The sequence below is a fragment of the Bombus bifarius genome, unplaced genomic scaffold (genome assembly GCF_011952205.1).
Source record: "Bombus bifarius isolate JDL3187 unplaced genomic scaffold, Bbif_JDL3187 scf7180000007979, whole genome shotgun sequence".
NCBI classification, from domain to species: Eukaryota; Metazoa; Arthropoda; class Insecta; order Hymenoptera; family Apidae; genus Bombus; species Bombus bifarius.
In genome coordinates, this window is record NW_022884364.1 from 1404711 (window position 1) to 1421429 (window position 16719).

Below are 16719 nucleotides of genomic sequence, written 5' to 3' on the forward strand. Positions count from 1 at the left end.
TTAAATGAATTTAAATGCAATATTTTACGAAGTGCGATAAATAAGATATACAAGTCTGGCTTTGCAATTGGACAGGTTGCTCATTGCATCAGAAAATGATATTATATAATTAATAACAATTTTTATTAACAAAAAGGATGTACAAATCCATCTAATACTGTTACAGATATGTTATGTTTTATGTTATATTCCCGGTGAATTTTTTAAAATAATTTAATCATCAACCAAAAAATTTAACGTGTAAGTACTCTAACGCTATTATTAAACTATACCAAATAAAATTTTTATAAGATATTTCCAAATAATATCGAAAAATAAGATGTTAAAAATTTTGAACAAACTGCAATTGCAAATGAATATAATATACATATAACTTGTCCAACACGCATAATAATAACATCTGCTTAAACGTTTCCGTTAACGCTGCTTAATTACTCGAATTAAGGCGACAGCATTTTTAATGACATTTGAGAAGCCTGTCCGCAGAAGCGACATGCTACGCCACTGGTCTCCTCGTTTTTACCTTCATATCGAAGTCACGAGTTCTCAGTTTGCGCATAGCCGCCGTAAAGTAAGGATGTGCTGTGTCGTTCGTCACCTCCTTCTATTCAAGAAGACAAAAAGAAATTAGAACTACGGTGTATCTACGTGATATTTATACTCGTCACCCGTGTCTTATCGATATTTCCAGGCTAACTAGGCGACTGACAAATGAACCCACATCATGACATCCCGTGAAAACTTGGCTGTTATATTAACGATAGTACTTGGAATTTTCGCGATTAACATTCACGCCAGATCCTGGGGTAAGTAGAATAAGCATTTGTTTAATAATTTTATGTGACGAAAATTTGGACTAACAGCAATTTAACGTAGTACACACGGTATAAGTAACACCGCGTTGCGGGTCGCGCGAACGCTGTCTCCATTCACGCGGTTTCAGTGGTCACGTACGCCACTTCTCCCAGACTGTTTTACCATGCAGAACATCGAAATACGGTTGTAAAGGTGAATGAAACCGACGTTTGATTTGTCTCGAAACTCTTCGCCAAACTTTCACGATTCATATTCACACGGAAACCAATCGAAACGGTACTTGTCCTTATACCTGTTTACGTAATGAATGTCAAGTTGTAGACTATGTTCCGTGTACAGAGCAATGCGCCTTGTTAACTGACCGAGTAAAGCCTCGATCCATGGCCAGTTATCAAGGGAGGTATGTATCTAAAAAATCACGAATACCTCTCTATTCCATTAAGTACGAGTCGTATCACGTGTAAATATTGCATATATTTATTTATTTTACATATACAACGCGTGATTCATTTTACAAAGTCACCCCTAAAACCTGGTACAGATAGCAACGGCCAGCTAGGAAAGTAGAATTCCAGTCAGTTAGTGTGTATGTAATGTATATTTGTACACACACACACACGGGAATCGATGTGTAACGAATGAACAGCCGTTTTATTGAAAATCTAATGGAATGACGAATAGAGAACCATATTAAATTACCATGGTTTGGTAACGCCGCTAGAAACTGTCGACTACCGGCGAAATTTGAAATCATGCATTCATGACGATAAGTGCATTGGCGGGGACCTATTTCACCTACTTTGACTATTCGGTGCTTGACTAATATCGAAAGAAAAGCATGTGGCATGGAAACCTAAAAATAACCGGTAATCGCGCAAATTATGTCACAAAAATTTTTTGAATGATAGGCGATGTCACAAATTCTTCGAATTCTTTGGTATTTCTCGCACGTTCTCGCGAGCGCGTCTAGAAAATCTGCCCCACTACGCCGTGCATCCTACTACTAGACTCAATAACCGATCCGCGTATTATACAAACTGTGAACCGAATTATGCGTATACGATGAAGTGTGAAATTTCGGTTACGTAACAAGCGAAACTGATAAGATTGATCGGTTTGTTTAATCCTACGATCGCATGGAAAGTTTACATTGTACAAGACTGTCTTTATCAATGCATCGATATATAGTATAACAGTAATTTTAATATTTTTACGATACTATGTATTATATTTAAAATGAAACTATATTAGCAGTGCTGGAACTTGACTAGTCTGTGAAGTAAACAAGACGAATTAATTTCTTATTTCCAGTTTGCTAACATCTTCAACTTGATTATTCCTTTATTCAAGGATCTCTTGTTATATAGGGTGTTTACGGTACTATGTAGTTCCGTTAGTGACTTTTTCGTAACTGATAACATAGAAAAGAATAATGCTTTACTATTTCTTACACACCATGTATATGATTATGTAAAATGTGTATCCGTACAGCATAATAGACTAGTTTAATAAAAAATACGTTGATCAGTTTTCGATCGTATCTAAACTTTTGATAAGTTGACACAACAAGTGTAACGAACACGTGTGGCATTTTTTATTACACGTATTTCATCTCATTAATAAGATTTACGAGTACGTGTTTATTAGAAATAAGCATGACGAGAACGTTTCGAGCGCAGTGAAACTGAATAAGCTACATTTTCATATCGCGATCGCGAAGCAGGCGATGTAAAACGTTCCGAGTTGTGTATATGGAACAGCGAAATGTAACACTCGAGATAATTTATGAAAAAAAAACTCGAAAGTGGGAATAATAATAGTAAAAGATGACTTAGCTTTACATATCATTTTTTACTTTCATCATCAATCTTTTCTACGCATACCTTTACCGCGTCACTAATTTGATAGATCAGTTTTCATATTATACAATAGATTAAATCGGTAAAAAGGAAATGTGATATTATTATTTAATTTGATAAAAAGTAAAAAATTGATAAATGAGAAAAATAAAAATGGTTAGAAATATATTTGGCAAAAAATATTATAACAATATATTAAAACTATGTTTTAGAACCGTTGAAAATAATGGAATAAATTTTTCCTTATAAAAATTTAAATAAATATATATATGTATTATTATAACATTTGAAATATATATTATTATAACATTTTTGCATGTGCATATACATTTATAATATTTATCCTTTATAACCACATTTCTACACATATGTATGTCAAAGTTATGTAAGATATTATTATCAATATTTATCATTCTAGTTTTTCCATTTTCACATTAAAATTTATGAATAAAATTTGAAAAAGCCACTGGTAAACAGTCAACAGTATTGCTATGATATTTTTGCGAATATACATTCGTAATATTTTTTTACAACTATTTATATTTCGTGAATATATATATTTCTATTCATCTGTATGCCAAAATTGTATGTAAAAAATATAAACTTTGAAATACGTTAATTAAATATTTACATTAAAATTCGGAGAAACTATTGCCATATAGTAAAAGTATCTAATAAACAATATTTACTATAGTAAATCTTACAACTACTACATATAAACGTTCTCATCTTGTTGTTTACTTTTGCATAAACAAAATCTATGTTCATGCGTACATGATTCCGTCAACGTTGCTACTACGATATCAAGTCTAAGTTACTTAACATATTCGTACGCGCGAGCACACAAATGTATTGCAAGAACGTCAACAGTTTATTCGATATTTCGAAGGCATTGCGCACTTCCATTTCCTCTTTGCTAGGTCAATTGACAATGAAGAAAAAATTCAATGATCTTCGACTTTAGATCTCATTTATCGATACCAAGTTTTTAAATAAGTTTTAATCGCTTGTTGTATTTCCCGGACAGTTTGTCGCATTACTTTCTTACTTATAATTAGAGCTGATACGGTGCGCAATGTATAATTACGATATGTGTTTTTGAGTTTTCGATATCTAAAGCAAATAATATACAAACAAAAATTTAGACATTGGGAAATTTCTGTAACAGAAATTAAAGTTTTATCAGACGCTTACATTTCTGTACAAAACGACACGTTGCTTTTTTTCTTTCTCTTATCTTCTTCTTTTTTTAATGGAAAGATTACTAGAATATTAAATATTTTACTTTAGGTTATATTTCATTTAATTTTCATTCAATTGCATTTTTTCATATTTAAATAGTACTTTACAATAAAGGTGATTCATAATTAATTATCAACATTAGAAACGTTGAAGTTATAATATTAAAAGAATCATACGATACATTGAAATGTACATAATGTACATAACAAGAGGAACAAAAAGTTCCTTTACTGTTTTGTGACAAAACATTTAACTTCGAGATATAGTGTCAAACTTTCTACATTAAATTTCTGGCGCGGCCTTTTAAATGTATAGTAGTTGCGCGCGCAGCGTCACAAAACATATGCGTAACTGAAAGCACGTGTACTTGATGAAAGAATTATATATATATTACACAAAATACTTGACACATGCGAGAATAGATAAAAATTACAAACTTTATTAAGCTCTGAGCAAATTGGCTCAACTTTGAACTTTAAACTTTAGTATTTTTCCTTCCATATTTCCTTATGTATAGAAAATTTATATATCCTCTAATAAAGTTCTATATACGGTCTTGAAGAGCTTCATTCGATGCCGCCAATTTGTAGGTTAAATTATAACCTCGATATAATCAACTATATATATATATATATATATATACATTTGTAGTATCATAGAAATTTAAATACAAGCTTTTTCAAATTATAATATATCACTATTAATTCGCCTTGACTACACAATTTTGTTTACTTATGAGAAAAAGATTATTATTTATTATAATCTTTTATTTCAATCTAAGATCTAGGAACTACTGCTTGTAAATGTTGATAGTGTTGACATAAAATAAAATCAAACAAAATATACGTAGCATTATAAAGAGTCATACTGATATTATCTTTTGTATTATATTATTTATATTCAAAATTGATAATTTTGCAATTTCCCTTGACGTAATACTAATTTCTAGAACAACTGTATAATAGTAAAGAGACATAAATGTCGAGGAGTAATGGCGTAAATGATTGATCGCTATTACGTGAATTGAGGAAGATCTTTTGAATAAACATTATCAGATATGTACATATACATATGTACCGAGTATTGACACTACGTTATACTGAAGGCGACGAGTTCAATTTTTGTCCATATCTTGTATTGTTAACATATTTTCAAATAAGAATGCATGATAAAGTTAATAGAGCTTAATATAAGTTTTAAATTGTTTTGGCCAACAGAACTGCAGTTTCGATACTTGAAAAATTGTAATTATTGTTTTTCCTTTATCTTCGTTAGACTCGTCGTAAACTTAAATTGTTTGGAATTATAAGAAATAATTGTTATATTTATAATATTTTCAGAGAAATGAACATGGTCGCAGGAGTCAGGGTTAAAAAGTCTTAATTAACCGATATCTTAATGCAAATATACGAATGATAAGTACGATGCACGGACGTTATCTTTAGTTTGTGAAATCGAGACGATTGCTACTCAACTTGCGCCCTGATATAATAAATTTAACCGTTACGATCTTTGCATTGTTATACTTCGATTCTGCTCTCGTCTTAGCAAACAACAAGGATTTGTAATATTTTAAGAAGATACGTGACATAAAATTGAAACGAGAAATCATGCATACCCATAAGACTTTTTCCATATTTTGTTCAAACTGCGTTAATGTTAGAAAAATGTAATCGGATCGGAAATTACCGAGAGAACATAGCAGAGTTAGTTATACGAATTCATTTATACTTTCGCCAATATTTATCCAAGTATATTTTACTCAAGTTACTACTATCACCGTTATCGAGTACTAATCTTTATTTGATCTAGATATAACAGTATAAAGATATTTCCAAACTAGGCAAGAAAAGAATTTATATATATAAATCTATAATAGAGAATTATTTATTATAGATATCTGTATAATTATTATAGATATAATTTATTGTATAATTTTTATTATATTGTTATATAATAACTGTAAATATATGATTTGTATGATCGTTATTAAACAGTTAGAAACAATTGGAAATAATTAGAAGGTTCAGGTCCACGAGAAAAAGGAGAAATGTCAAGTTTTAACATTTCTCTGAAAACTTATTAAAATAAATTTATTTTTCAATATATGTATAATGTCACAACTTCATATTTTCTCATAGATATTATATCAAAATGAAACATTTTATTCTTCATTTTATTCTACATCGGTTTCAACTTTTGTTTATAATTTTTGGTAATATAGAATACACTAAACTGTAAACAAAAAATGAAAAATACCTTGTACACCTCAATTTCTTATAATTGCTATGAAAATTGTAATTCAAATTGGCGACATAGCAAGTGATAAAGAGCAGGCACAGGAACGTACAGAAAAACGTTAAACCCATTCCTCTTTTCTGCCGTGGTCCCTTTAATTATTAACACGTTAACGACAGCTAACGCGTTACTGTGACTCAAGGAAAAAATAAATTTCTTGTGTCTACTTCCATTTGTAATTATAAGCGACATGGCGTAATATTTGAAATTAAATTTTTCAAATATTTCTTAAGTGTAAAACCGCGCGGTTCAATTTAATATCTAAGTAAAATTAACAACTACGAATGTGTTAAGTTTAGAGAGATAATATTTCTCGAGAATTAAGTGATCAGAAAAATTGCAAATTCAAGCAACATCTATTCCGTAGTACAGCTTAATATTCGTTGAAGCTATAAACCGTCCAGGATTAATTTTTCAATAGTTATCTTCGTCGGTAGCAAATGACTCGTGTATCATAAATTATTAAGATAAATATAATTGCACCCCTTATAAACAGGCAAAAGATAACGATAAAGCTATCGTAGGTGCCATGGTATTAACAAAAATGAGCAGATAAGAAAATTTAACTTTCTAAAGTATCTTTAAACTAACACTATACGATATTTTCAAGTTCTAGGTAATAATCAATGATAATTGATTAGTAAACAGAACTTTAGAGTATATGCAGATATTTTTTCTAGTAATTTACAGTATCCCATAAATCAGATAAACAATGTTAGTTTCTAGATATTTTCTAAGCAGTCATTTGAAAAGTTAGATTTTTTTTAATTTCTAGGAAATATATAATAGAATATATCTTGTCGTGTTACGATATTTACATCCTTGAAACTGTACATTGTTGTCTTTGAAACAATTATCGTATCTTTTGAAATATTAAAAATAGATAAATCTTCTATTTTTACACAAATCTTATGATACTTAAATTACTATACTATAATCACTATGTCCTTACATAGGACAAACGCATAGGAATGTATATAATGAATGCATGAATAATTAAATCCATACATTGATAATTGATTAAACATGACAATTTCATTGAATGGTTGCAGTGCAATTTCAATGAAATGCAATTTACCTGCTTAAATATTTAAACAATTTGAGAAAATATTCCACTAAATTCAGATATTTTTTGGTTTGCAGATATAGCGATCGCGATAGGGCGTGAAGTTGAATTTCTCGCACAAAATCAAACGCTAATCGGACAGGCAAAGTTAGCGGAAGCTGTGACTTTATCGGGGGTGGCCTACGATGATATCACTAGAACAATGTATTTTAGCGATGTGAGTAACAAGAACATAACCATATTCAGTAATGACCTGGAGGACAAGAATTTCACGTTGAAACCGTTACTTAAAAGTAAGTACATTAAATTTCGTTTTACTTTATATACTTCTGAGTTACTTTCAACTTATTTCTGAATATTATTACAATTGTATTTGTGTAATGTATAAAGATAGATAGAGTTTATCTTACCTACTTGGTATTGAGAAATTGCGAAATTTAAATTACCCCAATGTTACTCAAAATGGACCAAAATATGAATAACAAGAGCGAATTGAAACTTCTTTGAAACTAAGAAATATTAATTTATTATTAATCTTATTCAGTAGATACATTGCAAATATCAATTTGGCTGATAAACTTCCATATAGTATAAATATTCATGTCAATATCACTTTTTATGAAATATTTTATCAGAGAAAAATTCATTTAGATAATTTGTATTTATTACACTAACAGCTTAACGTCTTTGTCTGTTGTCTAAAAAAACGTACAAAGCATATAATAGAGTATTAAAAAATATTCAATTAGCATTTGACAATAATTTACAGTTCTTAAAATAAAATGATAAATGCCTCGTGCAAAATCGAATTATTACATTTATAATGGAAGAGAAACGTATAACGGGATTACTTATCATCCATGTATTATCTTATACGTAATGCGATCCAAGTAAGAGTTTCGTTGTGGGAATAAAGAAATCATTGTCATATTTTACATTAATCATATAGATAATTAGGATTTTAATAAAGAATCTTAATTAGATAATATAAATTTTAAAATACTATTCATTCCTTAATCCTGCAAATTGCATGATCTATTGCATGAGCTATCTTGAATGATAGCTTTTTCATTTCGTAGAAAAGTATTTTTAAATATTTTCAGTAGGATATGAACTTATGATATTAGAAATTTATTTTAGCATTAATCTTTCTATACGTTTACTCTATAATTACTTTTATCTGTATCATTATTATTATTTCTTTTTTCCTATATATTCCTATATATATCCTATTCCTATATACATATATGTATTAGTAATTAGTAATTAATAGTATATATTAGTAATTTCCAACTGACTATTTATTAAACTTCTTTAGGAAAGATTAAATAAATAAAATGTATCAATATACAAAGAAATAATTTGCTTAGAAACCGAGCAAACTTTTTTTTCTCAAGATGATGGTAGGTTTTCAAAGATACGCATCTCTAAGACTTTTGGAAAGGATAACGGCACCACTCAAGATTTTGTCTTTCAATTTATTATAGTCGTTCTTAAAGAAACAGCCCACAATGTAAAACTACCATTTTCCGTAAAGAACAAAGGAAATGCCCTTTTATCCTTTGGGTGCATCCATGTGTTTTTTATTCGTCACAAAGGGAGAATTCATGAATAATAAAAGACCAAAAGGCAATGTTGAAGTAAATGATGACGGTACTAGTTTGAAAAACGAACTGAATATCATTTAGATGAATTCATTAAAGATAACATGGAATTTTTTTTAACTTAATGCCTTGAATATAAGATTCTACAATTATAAATTTGTAGTTTTTCAATGCTACTTCAATGCATTGAGAAATAAAGTTAGAACACGTCTGATACATAAAACCAAACTGGTTCAAATGTATCTTCTGTTACCTTCTTTTTGTTATCTATTTAAAATTATCTATTTAAATCTCCAGAGAAGTTGTATTTTACTTAGAAAAGAAAAAAGTAATTTTCACCTTATACTACAATTTCTTACGTTCGAAATTCAACCATACAATCAATAGAAAAATAAGTGTACCTTTACATTTAAATATAAACTTCGTCTTTCGAAAGAAAGTATATATAACAAATGATGTTCTTTATTTTCCGTAGAACAAAGCAAAAGTTACATTCTTGCGCTTGCCTTTGATATAAAGAGTCGAACCCTATTTTGGAGCGACGCTTTGCAAGGAGTGATCATGAAGATGCACGTATCAGAAGATGGACTACCGGAAGAACCAACGATCCTCCACAATTTAACGTACCAGAGCCCACGCGGTATCGCTCTGGATGTATGTAACAGGTGTGCCATTTATGTCCTACCTAGAACGCTGCCGTACCCATTCACGACAACGTGCAATCTCGACCGGTCTAGTTCCGTTTAGAAATTCGCGTCAAATAAGAGAGAATAAAAATATCTTCACCGAACGGGATTAGGAAAAAAAAAGAAAAGAAAAAGATAAAATAATACGCGATATAAAATGAAACTTGAATGTCTTATAATTGTACGTTGTTTCCAGTCACATATACTGGGTAAATAGTAATAATACAAATCCAAGTATCGAGAGGTCGAATCTAGACGGAAGCAATCGAGTAACAGTGATCAAAGAGGATTTATACGAGCCACTGGCTGTCGCTATAGATCACAGTAACAAGAAGCTATATTGGATCGACGATGCAGAAGGCCTAAGAATAAAAATCGAGCGCAGCAATCTCGATGGTTCCGAGCGTGAACTATTGGTTCACCCTAAGCGTCATCAACCAGTGTACCTGGCGTTAGATCATAACTCGATATATTGGTCCGATCTGGTGCACAGAGCTGTTTGGACAATACCAAAAGACACTAAATTTGACGAGCCAAGGATGTTTCGTTCCTACCAATCAACTCACGACGCCGATCCAGCTGGGATCGTAACCCGTGATAACGTTGGCAAAGTAGAATGCCCGGTGAATACGAATACAACACAAAATACTAACCCGACGAACTTGTCGCTTGACGAAAGGTCGTATAATAATTTGATAACCAGCACAGAGGAATCGGAACTGACCACAGAGACGTCCAAACACTGCCTAAATGATGGTCATGTGGGTGAGAAGGAAGGAACGTGCCAGTGCAGGCTTGGGTAAGTATCTGATGCTAGATATGTACTTAATTTGAATATCTCAAAAATATGTTATTCAATCTTGAATTCGTAGAATACAAACTAAGTACAAATTCAACTATTTCAGATTCACTGGACCGTATTGCGAAATAAATCTTTGTCACAATTACTGCTTCCGAGGCAATTGTAGTATAAATAGTGACGGATTACCCACATGTAAGTGCAATAACGCATTTATTGGACCAAGATGTGAAACAGACGTCTGCAAAGACTACTGCTTGCATGACGGTCAATGTTCCGTCCAAGATGAAAAACCAGTTTGTAAATGTAAATATTCCCAAGGATCTCGTTGCGAGATTTTAGGCAATACTGCTGAACTTTGTGACATAATTTGTGCAACAGAACGAGTTCCTACTAGCATCGTTACCGCTCACTGCAGGTACATTGCTTTTGAGAAATTCTTAACTTCGTAATTTTATGAGGACCTGAAGAATTTCTGCGACCTCCTTACTTCGACTTCAATCACTTCTGAATTCCTAGCCTATCAGCTTCAATTAAAATAATTATTTATTTCATAGCAGAAGTTTTTAACAATTTCGACGACAAATAATAAATAAATAAATGACCCGACTGCTGACATTTTGCTGATAGACAGTAGCATGTGTCATGTTATTATTGTGTATAAGATTCGTTTTTGTATAAATAACTTGTCCAATTAACAGAACGGTATCTTTTCTGAAATATCGCATTCACGTATTTGTTCGTATAGTTTCTTCACGGATGAAGCTACTACAAACATATGTCGCTAAAGAGTTAATATTCGAATGAGATTATTTCTAACCAATTTAATACAATTAAACTTTAAAGAATATAAAACTTATAATTCTCGTTATTTTCTGTTAACAGGTGTCCCGAAAAGAATCGCTTTGCACAAATGGTGATAGCTAAAGAGGAAAATGAATATAGTACGTGGCTACCGATTTTCGGTGCAGTTGTTGGTGTACTTATTCTTGTAATAGCCGTACTTAGTTTTTATGTAAATAAATTCCGAAAACGGCCACGCATCAAAAAGCGTTTCGTCGTCAGTAAAGGTGGTGTGACACCACTCACATCTCGGCCACAATTGCCGGACAATCAGTGTGAAATAACCATAGAGAACTGCTGCAACATGAATATCTGTGAAACTGTGAGTGATCGACCAGCTAAAATATAAACATTATTTATGTGCATGCTAAATATGGGCATACGTGTGCAATAAATTGAAAGATACGTAAGATACGTAGTGCAGCTACATACATATTCGGGGAAAAAGAATCAGTTAAGGGCTTAAAGAAAAAATTCAAACAAGAATCTTAATAAAGTAGATTGTGTAATAAAGAGATTGTAATATTGCTGCTCTCTAATTTTAGATTGACAATGCTTGTTATCATGTATTAAAGTTGATGCTTAATTAATTTGAGACACCTAATATTTAAGTAATTAAAATCAGTTGCACATTTATCTTTTACTAACTTCAATGCTATTGCAATAAATATTGTTTTATGATACCTTTTGCTTATGTTCTGATTAATATGCTGCTATGCATGAATTTATATAAATTGTTACACATTATACGTTTCTTTCATGATCTTCAGTATATACATAAAATTCATTACGACAAACTTATAATCATTATGCGATACTCTATTACAAAATAGGTGCTGCAGTATGAAGTAAACATTCAGTAAATTAATGACTATGAGTTCGAAACACCTTGTATTATCAAAACATTAAACAATTTTAAACAAATAAACAATTTTCAAATATAAAAATCATTTCGAATTAATAGTAACCTTTCTATAGAATAACAGCATGGAAAAGAAATTAATACTTTATTATGAAAATACTACAGTACTGAACATTAATGAATGCAACTCACAGTATTTCATATAAACTCTTATGTATAATTTATTCACATATTTCTTTTAATTTTATTTTTTATGGTTTATCAGAGATCATCGTCTTTATCATACTTGACATCATCAAAATCTCGAAGCGAGCTTAATCGAGTACACATCATTTAAACTTTAATTTTTTACAGCCATGTTTCGAACCAAAATTATGTGTGGCAGCGTCGGGAGCTAATGTTTCTAAGAAAGAGGAGAAGAATTCTTTACTCGATAATATGGAGGAGAATTCGTGGTAGCATAAACTAATATTTGGACGTGTCAATTGGCAAAGATTTTATGGACTTATCAGGAAATCCGTCAAAAGTTTAACTTCGCGGAACTGCACATCTGTACATACCGCAGAATGCTGTAGTATTATTGTTATGATTAATAACGATGCTTACAAGATGTACGGGAACACCATGACAATGATAAAGTCAGAAAAAAGAAAGCCAAAGGTCTTTTCGAGGACTCTTAATTTTTATTACATCATATAATATGTAGGGCTGTGTTCATATAAAGATTATTTCATCTAGTTATTAAAAGGTTATCAATTTTTTTTAAAGATATGTAATTATATATTTTTCATAAGAGAACAAGAAATCTTAAGTCCTATGGCATTTTTTAACTGCCTTGGTGTATAAATACATAGATATATGTATACATATACATATGTGTATTTATATACACATCAAATTTATAAAAGTTTTATATAGTGCTTTGTTCAATATTTCTTGGTTCTCTGATTTATTCGTCATTCGTTTCTATTTTCTGCTCGACTTTTTGTTTTGAAGCTGTTTCGGTAATAACAAATTATATCTCAAAATAACTAGCTCTGTAAATTAATCCTGAGTCCAACCGAAAGGGTACATGAAACATGCCTTAATTGCTAGGCTTAATGATTGCTCAATGTACCACTGATTGTGAGTACAATTCTAAAGAAAATTTTAATTTTCATTACAAAATTATTGTAATGAACTGCATTATGTTTATGAAAAAGAAAAATGAACGTTTCTAATCAAGATCATCATCGAGTTTAAGTTTTAAGCATTAAATTATTAAATCGAGAATTTTTTTAATTCATCTATGTTCGTTTTCATTTTGTTCATTTGCAGATAAAAGAGGGATGTCTACATTAACAAAAATTACATATTGTTTTACTAAAAAAAGAGAATGTTAGCTTTTAGAAAAAACAATATGAAATACCAAATGACTTCTTTAACTGCCTTATACATTCTATGAAATACAAAAATATTATTTGGATAGTTTTAAAAAACTTAATTTTTTAAAGATTATTTTAAAATTAGTATGAGTGATTTTGTTTTTTGAACGATTACACTTGTTTGTTTGTATAAAAATTATATAGAGTTATCTTAAACATTTGTGCAAGTTTGTGCACATGATTCTTCAAAAGAAATTCATTTACATTCTCAAATAATAATAAAATTATTATAATGTAAATTGTGGACGTTTACATCCATAGAAAGTACAACAAATGTGTTGAACTTCGTTTGCAGACTGAAGGATTCTGTGTAATCTCTTGGTTTTGGAAATAGAGTACAAATGGTTATATACTTAAGTGAAAGTAACTTATGCGAAATATGGTAAAACAATGAAGGAATCTGTTTGAAACTGTCATGTTATGTTTTCCGTTCTATTGCTTCCAATAACGAAATACCAAATTGTACTTTCTATCGCTCTCTTCGTACTTAAACTATACAATTGTTCACAGCAAATGGTAGCTAACTTTTTACGATGTATAGCTACTTAAAACATAAACTTAAATTTATACCAAAGTTCTACATAACATTATCAACACTAACTGTAATAGTATAATTTCTAAACATTATTTCGAGGTAATATTAAAGATTAAGTTTATAGAACGTCATATATATGATAATAATACTAGTAATAATAAAATATCTTTTTTGCACCAAATGAAGCTATATTAAATAAGTAGATAAAACAGAAAGGCAATTGTAGCATGGCAGTAGCTTTTACAATGCAAAAATATTGCGCAGCTATGTCCTGATTTAAACTCATTTAAGGACATAAAATATACCATTTATTATCATGGTATAAACGAGTTAACATTTTAAACAACATACGTTTTTTTCCCCGATATGTACTTCTATATTTTATGCTACGGAATAATGTTCCTGTTGTAGAGGCAAATTAAAAATATGGCAATTTATTTTGTTCCTGTACACGATGCTAATATAATTTAAAAACCATCATACTTTGCAATGGCGTGATAAGTTTTTGAAAAGTTTAGTAGACAATTTTATACAACATATTTGTATTTGTTAGACTCCAAAATATGTTCAAATAGAATGATACAAAGATATATATATATATTAAATATTACATTTGGAATGTAGTCCTTTCTCGAGCACTCAACCCCAGAGGAGGGTTAGTGGATTTATAGTGAAGGGCTTATATTCCCTCATAAATTATAGAATAATTTGTATATAGTAAAATTACCATCTTTATTTTTTATTGTCTTCCAGTAATAGAAAAATATGATTTTGTTGATATGTCACATATCGTTTCATATCATAATATTACGCAGTACTTAAATTATTTTATTGTTTTTATAACGGAATTTGCTTCATCTAAATTATTCGAGATTCTAAATAATTTGTATCATTCTATTATAATTAACATGTTGATCGCTATTGTATACAAATAAAAATGTAATAAATGATTAAGAGTAATAGATATGTTTTATATTTTTATTGCATAACTTTTATACTACATCCTTTTAAGTTTCTGTATGTATACTACACTATTTTTCCAGTTGTAGAAAAGATAAGTAAGGAAAAAACTCCTGTATTTTGAATAGAAATGTTAAAGTGGAAAACAAGGATTAACAATATTAAGAATTATTATTATGATAATTACATGCAAAAAATTAACATAAAAATAGAATATGTGTGTAACTCACAAATATTTCACTAGTCTGCTTTTAACTGACTTTCAAATAAAACTACTTTTTCACCAGGTTTAAATGCAGGCATACCAAGATACGGACAACTAGCACATCGAAATGCATCACCAAGATAGCACTGAAAAGTACATGTATATTACTATTTAGTCAAATTTTTTTAGAGGACCAATATTTAGATGTATAACAAATTACTTACATTTCCACATGAAGATTTTGCAGTTCCTTCAGGTGCAGTTTTCCCACTTAATTCTTCAGCTAATCCACAAGAACAATCTTTGCATGCTTTTCGTTTACCTGTTGTGCTACATACTAAAATTTGTATATGAATAGAATTATTCAACTAAAATTTGTATATGAATAGAAGTACTTGACTAAAATTTGTATATGAATAAAGTGTTCAACTTACCTCTCAAATTAGTTATAGGTTTGACAATGTCACTTTCATCTAAAAGATCATCTTCATCAATTAATTCTTCATCAACAGCACTATCTAGTTTCCATACATTAGAAGATTTTTTTTCACCAAAATTAAGTGTTACACTAGAACCAATCTATATAAATATAATACAGGTGAAAATAAAGAGTATGTCTAATCAAAACTACATTGATTTATGAAAAACAGGAAAGTATCACTTACTTCAAATGAACGTTTTTCTGCTACTACTTCACAAATATTATCTGTACTATTATATATATTAAGTAGAAGATCTTTTAATTGTTTTGTATCTAAACTTTCTTGTACTTTTACTTTAAAACCAATTAATTTTAAGTTGGACACCCTTTCATCGTAAAGAGAATGTGCATTTTCTTTTTCTTGGAGTGACTCATAAATAATCAATGTTGCTCCAGGTTTCAACATTCGCAAAGATTCTTCTAAAAGCATTTTAAGATTCGGACATGATTGTTTAAAGATGGAGATAATTGCATCATAGGAAGAAGAATTAATACCTGAGAAGGAAAACATTAAATTTAGTGCGTAATGATGAAACACTTTTTATATATAAAATTGACTAAAAAGCACATACTGAAAATCTATTTTTTTTTTTAGTGGTTTAGAATATATGAATACATATGTTTATGAATCTACTTTATACATACGACAGTACTTAATTACTTACATTTTTGCAGCTCTTTCGTTGATATAGTTGTCAGCTGTTCGGCATTGCTAAGATGTTTTTTAATTCCACTGATAAAGTCTATTATGTCATTATTGGAAATTTCGCTATCTAGGACCACCAGTACACTATAATTTTCTTTAAGAAAAGACATTTTTCACCAAACAAAGTAAACATAAAATATTGTTAAGAGTGTCAGAAGCTTATGAAATGCAATTTTCATGCAATCTGAAGTTCAACTGATTCCACAATCTAACAGAAGGTAGATGCGCAATTCTGTTGATAATGAATACCTGCGATACTAGCGCTACTTGTTATGAAACTAAGTAATTAATATATTTGAATACAGTAGGAATATATTTCTGGAAAAGACATTA

At 30.0% G+C, this 16719-nt stretch overlaps 2 protein-coding genes across 2 annotated transcripts; one reads left to right on the forward strand and one right to left on the reverse strand.

Moving 5' to 3' along the window:
• Positions 1 to 534: 534 nt before the first annotated feature.
• LOC117204612 (protein cueball) lies at positions 535 to 14744 on the forward strand. The gene is made up of 7 exons (XM_033442148.1): positions 535 to 806; positions 7359 to 7574; positions 9361 to 9550; positions 9768 to 10370; positions 10477 to 10788; positions 11256 to 11535; positions 12430 to 14744. Exons 1-7 carry the CDS (start codon positions 725 to 727, stop codon positions 12532 to 12534), a joined length of 1788 nt encoding a protein of 595 aa, XP_033298039.1. The 5' UTR covers positions 535 to 724; the 3' UTR covers positions 12535 to 14744.
• A 254-nt stretch (positions 14745 to 14998) lies between these two features.
• Positions 14999 to 16605, reverse strand: LOC117204613 (anamorsin homolog). The gene is made up of 5 exons (XM_033442150.1): positions 16346 to 16605; positions 15865 to 16175; positions 15634 to 15778; positions 15424 to 15536; positions 14999 to 15345 (listed from the first exon to the last, which is right to left on the reverse strand). Exons 1-5 carry the CDS (start codon positions 16494 to 16496, stop codon positions 15235 to 15237), a joined length of 831 nt encoding a protein of 276 aa, XP_033298041.1. The 5' UTR covers positions 16497 to 16605; the 3' UTR covers positions 14999 to 15234.
• Positions 16606 to 16719: the final 114 nt, after the last annotated feature.